At 39.9% G+C, this 14,338-nt stretch overlaps 1 protein-coding gene across 7 annotated transcripts in view; it reads left to right on the top strand.

Moving 5' to 3' along the window:
- Positions 1–14,338, top strand: part of NMT2 (N-myristoyltransferase 2) — a 44,601-nt gene that overhangs the window by 14,751 nt on the left and 15,512 nt on the right. For 2 of the 7 annotated variants that reach the window (XM_081300416.1, XM_081300415.1), the window contains exons 2-9: positions 5,074–5,209; positions 5,613–5,655; positions 6,344–6,451; positions 6,621–6,712; positions 9,442–9,586; positions 12,985–13,103; positions 13,199–13,290; positions 13,403–13,519. In XM_081300416.1, the coding sequence (XP_081156542.1) occupies positions 5,074–5,209; positions 5,613–5,655; positions 6,344–6,451; positions 6,621–6,712; positions 9,442–9,586; positions 12,985–13,103; positions 13,199–13,290; positions 13,403–13,519 (852 nt within the window). The remainder of the gene's footprint in view (positions 1–5,073; positions 5,210–5,612; positions 5,656–6,343; positions 6,452–6,620; positions 6,713–9,441; positions 9,587–12,984; positions 13,104–13,198; positions 13,291–13,402; positions 13,520–14,338) is intronic. The other 5 variants (XM_081300418.1, XM_081300417.1, XM_081300419.1 and 2 more) reach the window with 5 other exon arrangements.

Here is a 14,338-nt window from a genome sequence, read left to right as displayed (position 1 = left end):
GTAATTACTTGGTTGTATTGGGAATCTGTATTTAATATTCTCAGGACCCACAAACAAAGATTGCTTGCCAAAGTAGCTTCACCATTTTACATTCCCACTAGCAGTGTACAAGGGTTCCAGTTTCTCTCTATCCTCACCAAAACTTTTTATTATCTTTTTATTGATTGATTGATTGCACTGGGGATTAAGCTCAAGCGTGCCTAATCACTGAGCCACATCCTCAGCCCTTTTTTATTTTCTATTTTGAGACAGGGTCTTGCTAAGTTGCTTAGGGCCTTGCTAAGTTGCTGAGGCTGGTATCAAACTTGTGATCTTCCTCCTGCCACAGCCTCCTGAACTTCTGGAATTAGAGGTATGCACCACCATACCCAGCCCATTACCTTTTTTATTACAGTTATCCTAGTAATGTGACGTGGTATCCCTGTCATCTCTTATTCCCAATTCTGGTTTCCTTAAGACTTCTGAGAAATGGAACAGTAGCTCTTCCTTATTCAAGGGCTGGAATGTTTGGAGCATGTGTCTGGGAAGTTAGAGGAGAGATGACTCATTTAGTGTCCATTTTTGCAGCTACCTGCCAATTGATTTTAATGTTCAGATGAGAAAGAGAAGGGCAAGGAATCCCTTTTGAACTAGTTAACAAAAAATGAGTACAGTTGCCCCATTATACCAAAATTTAAAAAGTATAATTTTAGCAATACAGTTTTGGTGAGGGAGTTTTGGTGAGCATGGTAATTAACTCCCAAAGTGTAATTCATGGAAGATTTTATTATACAAGTGTTCTAAAAATGATAGAATAGATGATGCAATCTTATTTAAAGAATTTTTGGTGAAATAGTCTGGTGTTTTTATTATCTCTGTATTCACTCCAGCTTCCATGAGTTTAATTTATCTGCTTTAGAAAAAAATGAATCCACCTAGGACAGAGACTTCTTTCTGGATCATTGAAGGAGGCATTTTGATCCAATTGGATAGGCATCTGTTTCAAAGCATTTGAACCAGTCACAACCTCTCATTCTGTATTCCTCTCTCAGAAAGTTATTCAGGAATTTGGAGCTATTTTAAACTGGGTGTATTATAAGAAAAGCTGCATGGTCCTGGGCTTCTAGTGGTTTCTAGGAAAGCTTTAACGAGCAACAATTAAATAATGGGTAAGGGCAGAAGTGGGATAATTCCCTGGATTGTGAAGCCCAGGAATGTCTTTAATGATGTCCGCCTCTCTGTGCACCCAAGCCGGGGCCCAGCTCATAGTAATGTTCAGTAAATACTTTAGAGTAGGTTGCAAAGGCTCTGCCATCACAGTATGGGAAATTGTAGCTTTCTGTGGTGTTTCACTGCCTGGCAATGTATGATTAACCCACCTCAAGAGTCAGAATCATTCATTCATTCAGTTATTCATTCAACAGGCATTTATTTGTTACTACTATTGACCTGTGTTAGGCATTAGAGACCTAAGGTATGCAGGTGTGAAATAGATTTCTTATGTAACATACACATGACTGCATAAGTCACGCAATAACAGGATAGCAAATTCATCATTTATAAGGTGGCAACCTTGGGAACATGAAGGAAAGCCTAAAATATTCTTGGTCTCAAATCAGAGACTATACAAAGTTGTATGTATCCATAGCTGACTTCTAGCTCCACTACCTGGCTGTGATATGTTTGTTTAAGCCCGATTGCTAGTCAGATATTTATGGGCATCCTTAGTCACCAGATGATTTTAAATATAAACATCATGATAGTACAGATTTAATTCTACTGATGAAAGTAAATGCTCATTTTGGGGTGAGAATGCAGTACTATTTTTAGACCACTAGGGCACCACTTGACAAGGTCTTAATGTATCTACAAAAATGAGCACTACTTTCTAATTTTGGATTAGGAACAGGGAAATATGAATCTATAGCTTATACACTTGTGCCTTAAACAGTTTCTCTCACTATTGAACATGCATTTCATATTTTGATTTTACGGAGGAATGAATTACCCATTTTAGATTTAAAAATTTACTACTTTAACACATGAATAACTGGTGGGAAGGGAGTCCCTTTATAACCTAGATATTGGGCACTAAGGCTATCACTCTATCAGTTGGGGTCCTCCTGGTTATGAAGTGGTAAAAACCACCTCACAGTTCTGCTTCTTTCTCATGCTTCCTGGGGGTGGGCAGGTGCATGTGTGTGTGTTATTACCCAGGTGTCTTGGCTGGAGGAGATGCCATCAGTCAGTGCTCATTTTGATTTAAGGCTGCAAGACTTGGCAGGGAAACCCGAGAGGTCAAGAGAGAGCATAATGGCTCTGAAATGTTTTGGCCCAGAGGGAAGGCATCAGCACTCCTCATAGGCCCTTGGCCTGTGGATTGAACCCAGGGACGCTTAAACACTGAGCCACATCCCCAGCCCTTTTTTATATTTTAGTTAGAGACAGAGTCTTGCTGAGTTGCTTGGGGCCTCATTAAGTTGCTGAGGCTAGCTTTGAACTCATGATCCTCCTGCCTCAGCCCCTCGAGTTGCTAGGATTACAGGTGTGCACCACCATGGCCGTCTTTAATGGGATTTTCTTGTATTTATAATATACTTTTGGAAAGCAGGGACGTGGTATATAGCAGGCACATTTTATTCCAAATGGGTTGGAAAACTAACTTTTTCTCAAAAATAATTAAAATAATAGAAAAAAAAGGCAGATAAGGATATTTACACTATTTGGAATAAGAGACACCTTTGTAAGCAAGATTTAAAAACCAAGAAGCCACAAGGGGAAAAATTTTCAATATTAGATTACATAAAAAATTTTAAAAAGATACCATAAATAAGGCTTAAAGCTAAAAAACAAATGAGCAAAATATTTGTGATCTAAATAACAGACCCAAACTAGGTGATGTGATCCAAGCATAAAGTCATATTGCCCTCGTAGGACTGTGGTGGGGTTTAAACCAGATTAAGTGCCCAAAGTAGATACTTAATGTAGGTGCTATTGATACTTTAAAGAATGCCTACAAATCATTTTTAAAAGACAACTAATAAAAAGGGGATATAACCAAACAACTTTATGAAACAATGTAAATGGCCAATAAATATATAAGAAGATGTATGACCACACTCCTGACTAAAAAAACAAATTAAGTGTGCAGTGAGATCTGTGAGATGTTTTCCACTCTAGTAAGTCCCCCCTTTGCAGTGAGAAGGAGTGACACTAGTGCAGGGCTGGCGCAGGTGGATGGACGCCGTTTGATTTCCTGTTGCTAGGGTATACTTTATTTAGTACACTATTTAGGAAAGAGTCTGAATTGTACAATAAAACCGAAATCGCTTGCACCTAGCCTTTCCACCTTCGGACATACCAGCTTGAATGCAGAAAAATGTTAAGTACCTGAATTTTTTTTTTTTTTTTTTTTTTTTTTGCAGCAGCCTTTTTAACCTAGGAATGGCTCAATAAAATGTGTTCTGTCTCCACAGTGGAGTGTGCCAGCTGCTGAAGAGAAATGAGGTAGCTCAGGGTGTCCTGATGTGGAAAGAACTCCAAGATACTTGTAAAGTGGAAGCGGGAGAATGCATGTTTCAAAATGTTATGTTTGGGGCTATGATTGAAGCTCAGTGGTAGAGTGCTTGCCTACCATGTGTGAGGCACTGGGTTCAATCCTCAGCACCACATAAAAATAAAATAAAGGCATTGTGTTCACCTACAACTAAAAAAAATTTTTTTTTAATGTTTAAGATTAAATTTTTGCCCAGTAGCTTAGGAGGTTGAATCAGGAGGATTGCGGGTTCAAAGTCAGCCTCAGCAATGGCGAGGAACTAAGCAACTCAGTGAGTCCCTGTCTCTAAAAATACAAAATAGTTCTAGGGATGTGGGTCAGTGGTTGAGTGCTCCTGGGTTCAAACCCTAGTATCTCCCCTGCAAAAAAAGATTTGAATTTTTATTTAAAAAATATTCATAGTGAGAGGCTGGGGTCGTGGCTCGGTGGTAGGGTGCTTGCCTAGCACCCTGAGGCACTGGGTTTGATCAACACCACATAAAAAAATAAATAAATAAAATTAAAAAGTTTAAAAAAATTATTCATAGTAAAAACAAGGAACATGCTTAGAGAAGTAAGACAATTTTTGAAACATGCATACCAGAAACACTATTGATTGCCTTTGACTATTATAAGATGGCTAATACATATTAATAACATTTGAGTCTTATATGATGAATATATATGATAGTCAAATAAAAATTCAGAAAGAAATAAGCAGGGATAGATAAAGTAGATCGATTTACAATAATAGCTCAGAAATAAGTTTTCAACTTTCCCTACTTGGGGTGGGCAATAATGTAATAATAATTGCTGATGCTAAATTTTAATTTATGTTTCAGGTATTTGGTGGCTGAGTAAGAAGTCCAAATAAATAGAAAATTTAAATCTCCTTGTGTCTTTTTTTCTATTTGCTCTTTTAGAAGACAACACATAAGATGACAAGGGTTCTTATTGGAAGTGTTTCACCAGTTAATGTTTTTGTCAGTTGAGTTTTTTGTTACCCCTCCTAGTAAAAATCTTTATCAGGATAAATGTACTCACCTAAAGAAAAAGTTTCTTTCATTTCTGTTGCTGTAAGATGAGTAGTTTGGTGGGCTAGGGTTATAGCTCTGGATCTATCATGTGCAAGGTCTGAGATTTGATTCCTAGCACTGCAGGAGGGGGAAAAAAAAAGATTGGTGTTTTGTTGTCCCCAAGAGATGTTTATAATGGAATTTTTCACATGTATCTCTCCCTTAAAAGACTGAGTAAGAAGTAGATTAATATAGTGCAGTGATAACCATGAAAGCTATTTGATTTTAGTTATAAAATGTGGTTTATATCTACAGTTTTCCTGCTTTAGGTGACTTCTAAGCACCTAAAGGATGATATCATGGACTAATATTTTTCTGCATTGACATCTTAATTTGACTACCTTTCACATCCCACTTACACCCTAACAGTTATTTTCTAGTGTGTGTCCTGTGTGTTTTTCTAAGTGACTAATTTTATGCAACTTGATTTTATATAATGACTTCTTTCTTTGGTTTGTTTTACCCTTCTGGCGTTTCTTACAGAAGTCCTGCAGGGGATTTGGGAGCCAAAAAGAAAAAGAAGAAACAGAAGAGGAAAAAGGAGAAGCCTAATTCTGGAGGCACCAAGTCCGACTCTGCATCTGATTCCCAGGAGATTAAAATTCAGCCGCCTTCAAAAGTGAGAGCCTGTTTTCTTCTCACCTCTGTGGTTCCTCGTGCAGATGACAGTGTGTTTGTGCAGTGTAGAGCCCTGCCAGACCAGATGCTCTGTAGTTAGCGTTTTGCTGTGACTGTGTTTGAATGGCATAGTAGCTGGGAGGAATTTATAGCCTCCCTAAAACCGACTGTGACACCGACCTTAGAGGTACTTCTGTGCTTTTGTGTGTGTGTGTGTGTGTGTGTGTGTGTGTGTCTGTACCTTCCCTTTCTCAGTGCATTAGTATTTAGATTGTAGTTGTAGAAGAAAGTCTCAGTGTGAGCTTGCAAGGTTTTTTGAAATTACACTTAATAATTTGATTATTTTAGTTCAGAAGATATTCACATTTTAATTTTTCTGGGTGTCTGTCTAATTACCTGCCTAGCACAACACCATCTGGCATCAGATTTCAGCGGGAACAGCCATGGGTAAGTCTTATGTTGACTTTGAATCAGAACAGTGTCGGTGACCATTTCTCATTCTGTTGTCAAGGGCAGGGAATATCTCCTCACATTCTCCCTGAAGAAACACCCATTTTAGACTAAACCAGAAGTTGTCCAGCTGGGCCCCCTGTTGGTAGACTGCTGGCATAGCAGAGGGTTGGTTGTGCAGTATAGGTGTATGGTGGTGCAAATGGTGGCCACCCTGTCTGTGGAGCCAGCCCGCCTCAGGCTGGCTAAGAACACAGCCGTGTATGGAGGGCTCCCAGGAAGCCCAGAGCCCTCTTGATTCAGAACACCCTGAGCCCAAAGGAACAGAATTAGAAGTATAATGAAATCAAGATGATTTTGATGGTTGTAGCTCCAAATAGATTTTCCAAGGTGGTGTGTGCTGTCATGACAATGACCATGAGCTTGGCCCTGGCTCCATCACACCTTAAGACTATTTCCTTCTCCCCAACTCACAGGCTGTCATGAGGTTAAAATGAGGTATTTTTATTAAAGAGTTTGTATTACAAAGCACTGCATATGTAGCAGGTATTACCATTATGCAGGTTTTTTTGTGTTTAATTTTTTTCCTATACAGAGCTTACATTCTGTCACACAAAATGAATCTTGTGGGTAGTTTGTTGTTGTTTTTGTTGTTGTTATTATTACCTGCTTTACACAAAACCAGGAATCACTGAGAAGGAAAATTACTTGCCCCAGTTTTGCCCTGACTGTGACTTTGTGGGGAGAGAAGAAAGTGGAGTCTTTCTCCCTAGCTTTTCAACTTGCTTCTCAGGTAATAAATACTCTGTCCACTATCCATAAGTTCCCAGGTAACTCATTGGAGAATACCACAGTGAGCTTGCAAAATGTTTCTCCCATTTCTAAATGTTGCTTTGTCAGATAAACGCAGCGTCACTTACCTGCAGTTGTGGCATCTCCTTTTGCTTCTACCATCCCATCAGCTTCCACCCATCCCACCACCCTAGTGAATCTGAGCCCTTCGCTCACCTTGATCACTGATGCAAAACTGGAGCCAAACAAGGCAGGAGGAACTGTAAGCATTGTCTAGAGAGTTTCTGTTCATTTTTAAATTAGGTGCAAGTCAGCAGTGTTGTAATGTGGATTTTCCTCTGTTGTATTTTTTTTCAAAAACTGGAGCTTTTCCCTCTTAAGCTCATGCCAGCTCTAGAAAACATTGTAATTTACAGTGGACTACATTTAGGGAATATTCTCTCTCTTTCTTTGTTCCCTCCCTCCCTTCCTCCCTCTTTTCATTCTTCCTTCCTTCCTTCTGTGGCGGGGATTGAACTGGGGCCTTGTGCATGCCAGGCAGGTGCTCTATGCTAGAGCTACATCTCCAGCCCCTTCTTATAGACATTTTAGTCGTGGAGGACTTGGACATTTTCCCCAAGACATTAAATTTAGCAAATAATAGGTAAAGATATCATTGATGCTTAGTATTCCATATGGAGCAAATGTAGAAGAAAAGAGGAATACCTGCCTTTCACATAAGAGTTTAATAGTGGGCACTAATATGGAACTAATATATATTCTCATCTTTCTTCCCAAGTTGTGCTTTTATGGAAGGTGAATGGGTGGGGTTAGAATTTGTCACAGAGCTGGAAGTATAGCTCAGTGGTAGAGCACTTGCTTAGCATGTGCTAGGCCCTGGAAAGAAAACAATTAAAAAAAGGAATTTATCATAGCTGAGTTGTCCTTATTGATTTGAAACTTGTGCTTTACTTAAATCTACTTTCAGAGAGCATTTAAATAGGTATGGGTTGCAGCTCTGTGGTAGAATACTTGCCTAGCATGGGTTTGATTCCCAGTACCACTAAGAAAAAACAAAAGAGAAAGCATTTTAATAGTGAACGTCAAGATGTTAATATTTTACAGATGGTCATTTCATTTAATGGGTTCTGGTTAACCTGATGATGCTAACTAGGTAGGATATAAATCACTGTGAGACCTTCCTCATAGAGTTGGGATTACCATTAGCTCCTTTCGAACAAAGGTGCCAATTCATGTTTGCTGCAAAATAATTTGCTTTTTGATGCATTAATTAGTGTTAGAAGACTTGATTACCGGGAAAGAAAAATTATCAAGACAAATTCAGTGTAGACCTTGTCAATATATTTTTGTAAGCCTGGTCTCTACTTTGCCTTTTTAAGCTAAATTTAAATGCATGTTCAAACATTGTTAGTCAAAATGTGCTGTGATCTCAATTCCCATTGAAGTCATAGTCTCTTAATAGATTGTGTTGCTGGGGCTCAACTGGATGTAAATTTTGTTTACCTAGAAATCAATTACTTATAATGTTGGAAAATCAAAAGAGACTCAAGCAAAAGGAATAATCCCAAAATACAATAAATTAGAATAGGAAAAATACTTTGGTAAATTTCTATGTGTCATTAAGATGGCCCTTATGATTTAGATCTCAATCAATGTGTAAGATGAACAGCTTACAAAAATCATGGCGATCCTGGGTTATGTCATTAGACTTCTGAGTGGAGGTGCTAAACTTGCTAAACAGTTAGACTTTAGGACTTTGTTTTCTGGGTCATTTTAGTATCAGCAACCCTAAGGAACCAGTGAATAAAGCAGCCACAGGATAGTCTCTGTGTAATGAAACCTGTTTTGTGCTGTGTTAAATGGATAAGCTTCCCAGGTTAAAACGATTTGCTCCAGACCACAGATTTCAAAGTCTAGCAGGAGTCCAAAGGTACTGTTTATAAACCCCTGAGGGTCAATCTCACTTTTTCTTTGTGTCCATACAACAAAACGGAAGGCTCTGAAATTTCTTCTAACTACTTCACAATTGCAGTGAAGAGTATTCCTTGAGTAGTATCAGGATTTTGAAACTTTTCAGTTTGCTTATTGAGAAAAAGTCCCTGATTTCCACATTTAGTCCTATACATTGCCCTCTCATTAACACATCATTTGAGGAATTACAAAAAGAGCTGGAGAATCCCCAGGAGATGGCAGGAATACTGCCTTTAAGAAGGGAGCTTTAGAATTTAAAGGAATTGTACACTTTACACACTGAGAATATGTTTTACTAAAAAGGAGGCTAATTTTAAACACTTGAGTGTGTGTGGGGGGCAGGTGGTAAGTGCTGAGGACTGGAGTTGCTTTTGGAGCTGCTGGCCTTCTGTTAATAGGCTTGTCTCCAGAGGACTAGGTGAGGGGCTAGGAGAGGAGCTACGTGTGGTCCAGGAGGAAGGGACGTGGTGAAGGGTTCCTTTCTTAATCATATCCTTCCCAGCTTAGCACCAATTTCAGATTTCTTTTTCTTTTCTTTTTCTTTTTTTTTTTTTTTTTTTAATTTAATGATCTTGTCTGCCTAGTTTCTGTTCTGGAAGTTATTCCTCCGTGCCCCCATTGCTGCTGCAGAGCATTAAACCTGACAGTGGCTTGTGGCTGCCTGGCTGCTGTATGACAGTAATGCATGCACTGCATGTCACTCCTTTTGGTTTTTCCTCCCAGAGGAGCAGTGGTGGGAACATTGCAGGTGGGTGGGAACCTGAAACAAAGGATGCTTCCATTTACTTTAGATTTTCCAAACTTCCAGAGTCCCATTCGAACTACAGAACTGTTGTTTCCTGTAACACAATACATTGCTTATATCGTGATCCTGGAGCCGCAGCCTCCAGCAGACTTTGAGGAGGTTGGGCAGTGTTTAGGGATGCCAGTCTCCATGGCAGATAAACGTGCATCTGCCCCAGGTTGAAGAGCAGTGGCAGCTTCCTCATACTTTGTGTCTCTGTGTCTTTGCTCTTCTAGAATCCCACCATCCCCATGCAGAAGCTACAGGACATCCAGAGAGCAATGGAGCTACTCTCCGCATGCCAGGGCCCTGCCAGGAACATTGACGAGGCTGCAAAACGCAGATACCAGTTTTGGGATACGCAGCCAGTACCTAAACTAAGTATGCTCTTCTACTGCCCACCCTTCCCCCAAAACAAGGGTTGATTAACAGGAATCAAAAATATGAAATAGATTTTACTTCATTTATATCATTTGCTCCATACCATAAACTTAAAATTTGCATAGAAGTAATATTTGTCTTTTTAAAATATAAATTTTAGGTAGTGACATTGGTTTTCAGTTACAATGATTTTATCTGACTTGTATCCCTATTACAATATCCAATTTTCCTGAACTTGAAATATGATACCAAATTATATATAACATTATACATATAATGGTGTGTGATTCTCTTGTCACCTTTATTCTTCTCAGTCATGGAGTTGTTTTTTGTAAATATAAACTTTTAGCATTTTCACTCCTCAGTTATTCTGTAAGATGCAAAAGGTTTTCCCTATAACATCTTATTGAAATGTATAGTTTTATACCATTTAATGATAGGATTCTGAACACTCACCAGGGGCATTACTACTAATTCAGTAGCATCCTAGTGTCACATGGGAATTACAGCATGTAATGAATGTGAAGATCTCATACTTTGGTATACTAAGAAACTACCATGGGGCCTCATCCCCTGATGCTTCCCTGTTCTATTAGATTTCAATTAGACTTTTACCAGTTAAGTAATCATAAACATAATTTAACTGTTCCTCTTTCCCTTTATGGAAAAAAGATGATGTTTATAAATGCCATAAAAATGTTAAAAAATACACAATGTAAATCTCCTACTTTGTATTATGTATATGAAAGTAATTGTCCTCTAACTATTTCTACACTGTGAGTTCAGGTTCTAAATCGATATCATATAAAGAATTGCCAGCCAGAACTCTAAATAGCTCAGCTATGTACAAAATAGTCCATTTTCTCAAACATAAATCAAGAAGCAATTCTTTCCTATGCCTTCAAATATTGGTTTTCAAAATTTTGAAAGCTGCCACGCCTCTCCCACCCACTCTTACCCAACAGGTTAAAAGGCCACGACCTTCTGAGTGGTAAAGAAAGAAGGGCTGGGATTTAGCTCAGTGACAGAGCACTTGCCTGGCATGCATGAGGTCTTGGGTTCAACCTTCCAAATTGCAAAAACAGAAGAGAAAAATACAGGCATGGTGGCACATGCCTATACTCCCAGCTACCTGGGAGGCTAAGATGGGAGGATTACAAATTTGAAGCCAGCCTGAGCAAGTTAGTAAGACCCTGTCTCAAAATGAAAAACTGAAAGGGTTGTGGAAATAGCTAAGTGGTAGAACACCCATGGGCTGTATCCCTGGTACAAAAATTAAGAAGAATAAGAAGAAGGAAATGATCTTTGCTTGCCTTTTTTTCTTTCAGATTCTAGAAATATGTTTATTAATGGAGGGAGATTCTTTAAAATGAATTTACAGGATTCTTAATTGCATTCAGTTGAATGAACCTTGGTTAAGGGCTCTAGGTCTACTGGCTTGAATGTACTGGGTTAAGCTGAATGCTACTCACCAAGCCACTCTCCCATCCTAAAGAGAAGAAAGCCACTTAAAGCTAGCCACCTGACCCCAGGCCACCTTTTTTGGGAAGATAATCTAGGGGCTCATCTTATTGTTACCACCTGGGGGTGCTGGGTTCATTGTCTCTGTTCAGCAAAGAACTGAAGAACAGGACACAGAGGTAGCAAGCAAGCAGCAGGTTTATTGCAAAAGTGACAGAGATAGTGACAAAAGTGACAGAGACTTCTCTGGAGAGAAGGAGCCCCAGAGTTGGGAATCCAGTAGGGGAGTTTTGGCTCATTTTTTTTTATGGTCTCTGGAATTTCCTCCTTCCTTATTTCCTCCGCTGTCCAAGCTCTCCTCACTATTATTCATTTGTGCCCTGTCTGTCCATGTGTCTGTTTTGTTTTTCTATTGGGTCCCCTCTTGTGTCCATGAACACTTTTATCAGCCAGGAAGTTGACCTCATCAGAAGACCCTCTCCATGCTCCTTTGTTCTGGCCCTGCCCCTGACCTCCTCACTTGCCATCCTACCCTGTCTAAGCCCTTCTATATTTCCCTCACTATTTTGCCCCTTGGCCAAATCCTTGCACAGTTCTTCAGTTCCTAGAACTCTGTGCTCACCTTAGTTCAGAGGCCATAAGGTGAAGGAAGCCAGGTTGTGGGAGGACATTTGGAAGTCAGACTCTTGAGCCTGAGGTTGGGGAGGATATTTGGAAGGCAGACTCTGCCTCTCCATTTCTGCCCATCCAGAGGAGCTGACCCCAGCTGTTTGGAGCTATTTGCTTGGGATGGTTGTAGAGACAGCATGAGAGCCAATCACCGAGCAGTTGTCAGGGACTCTGTATGGGAGGGACTGGGAATTTGATCCCCTGGGCTGACTTGAGAAAGCCTATGGAGATGAGGTGGCAAAGTGGAGATAAAACAAGAATAACTAGGTTAAGGATTAGGCAAGGGAGGGGAGCTGTTATAAACCCTGTGACTTCTACCTACAGAAAGATTCTGTGATAGGAAGATCTAGGCCCTGAGGTTCTTTCATTCAGCAGTTGTTAGTTGAATGTCAGGCAGAGTATGGAGCACATGCTCCAGAACTAGGTGTGAAGGCAAAACAAATGGTGGCCAGGCAGGGTGAGGAACACATTTTAGATAGGAAAAGGCTTTAGTCAGGGAGAGATGCCATGGGAAAGTGATGCATAAACATCTGTCTGAGGAAGTCCCAGGCCCATCTGTATGATGACCAAGGCAGGGCCTCAGTAGAGGAAAGGCACCAGGAAGGCCCTGAGCTGGGGCAAACCTGAGAGAGGTCAGTATGGCCAGAGCACTGGGAGTAAGGGGCAGAGAAGGGTGAAGTGGAGCAAAAAGGCAGCATGAGAAAGAGTCTGCATTTTTTTTCCAGCTGCAAGGGATGTTCTGCAGAGGATGAATTGGAGGGAGGATTATGGAAATCACTAGAGACTGATGGTATGGAGTACATGGCTAGTAGAACAGTTGGAGAGAAATCACCAGTCTTTGAATTAGGTTTTGCTATTGGGAGGGGTCACAGGTCACTCTCACACACCCCTCCCCCAGTTTATGGAACTTCATTGTATAAGAGAACAGCTCTAAGGCTGTCGTATCAAACCTGTGTTGCTTACAGTGGTGCTGTGTAGTGAGTCTACAACCTAAGTTTGAGGCTTCGAAATCACTATCATTTCATAAAGTCATCTTTCTCATTGGGTGACAAAGGATTCCTCCTTTGATTTAACTGGTGGGGTGAGAGTTACTCCACACCACCAGTTAACTTTCCTGCTTTAGTCCAGAGGAAGTTGAAATAATAGCATATTTTAGACTGTATTAAACTCAGCATCCTAAATCTGATTTTGTTTATGTTGCTGACCATTTGAGATTGTCAGAATGCTTTGGTAATTTTCTCCTTTTTTCTTCTTGTCTTTCTCTCCAGATGAAGTCATAACATCTCATGGTGCAATTGAGCCGGATAAGGACAATGTACGTCAAGAACCGTATTCTTTGCCACAGGGTTTTATGTGGGACACTTTAGACTTGAGTAATGCCGAAGTGGTGAGTAAAACTCTTTAATTCAACATGTGCATTCACAAAATTGCTTCTGCATTGGTCCTGAGCACCATAGATAGGATGCTTATTATATCTTTTAGCTCAAGGAGTTATACACCTTATTAAATGAGAATTATGTAGAAGATGATGACAACATGTTTCGCTTCGACTATTCACCTGAATTCCTGTTGTGGTATGTCTTGCTATCAGGGTGTCATGGATTGGATTGTTAGATTGGGAGGTCTCATGTCTGTTTCTGTGTTTTTGGACACTAACTGGTGCCTGTTTTCCTTGTTTTCCTTCAGGGCCCTGCGTCCCCCAGGCTGGCTCTTGCAGTGGCACTGCGGGGTCAGAGTGTCTTCAAATAAAAAACTCGTAGGTTTCATAAGTGCCATCCCAGCAAACATCCGCATTTATGACAGGTACATTTAAAGCTGTCCATGTCACCTTTTGTTTTTCTTTCCCAAGAATTGCAATGAGAGTAGGCTTTTAAAAATTACTCATTGTGGGGCTGAGGTTGTGGCTCTAGTGTACTTGTCTGGCATGCACTGGGTTTGATCCTCAGCACCACATAAAAATAATTGAATAAATAAATAAAGGTATCATGTCCATTTACAACTAAAAAAATATTTTAAAAAATTACTCATTGTGAATTGTCAATAGTGGAAGAGGTTGTGTGTGTGTGAGGACAGGGGCTGTATGGGAACTCTACACTCAATTTTGCTGTGAACCTAAAAACTCTTAAAGTTAAGTTCATTAATTATTAATGAAAAAAGAAAGATTAGACTGTGAACCAAAAGGAGAAAGAGGATGGGCTGTGGCTGTGGCTCAGTGGTAGAGCGCTTGCCTCGCACATGTGAGGCACTGGGTTTGATCCTCAGCACCACATAAAAATAAATAAACAATATAAAGGTATTGTGTCCATATATAACTAAAAATATTTAAGGAAAAAGAAAGGAGGAGGACAAGACTCTGTCCACCCCTTTATCTGCCCCTTTTTCCTTCCTCCCTTCCCTTCTTTTCCTTTCCCTTTGCCTATTTTTCCTTTTCTCTGTCAATCTCATACATGTACACATTGTTATGTACCTGTTCACACACGTGTACACATGTATGTATGTTTCAGAATCGATAAAGCCATAAACTGACATCTAAGATTTATTCCTTGGAAAAAAATCAAAAGTTTTAGGGGAGATAAAACCTTTCCCAGCCTGGCGCAGTGGCATACGCCTGTAATCCCAATG

Source organism: Spermophilus citellus (genome assembly GCF_964194105.1).
Source record: "Spermophilus citellus genome assembly, chromosome: 6".
NCBI lineage: Eukaryota > Metazoa > Chordata > Mammalia > Rodentia > Sciuridae > Spermophilus > Spermophilus citellus.
The sequence above is the reverse complement of the archived record's forward strand: the minus strand, read 5'-3'. Positions and strand labels throughout refer to the sequence as shown.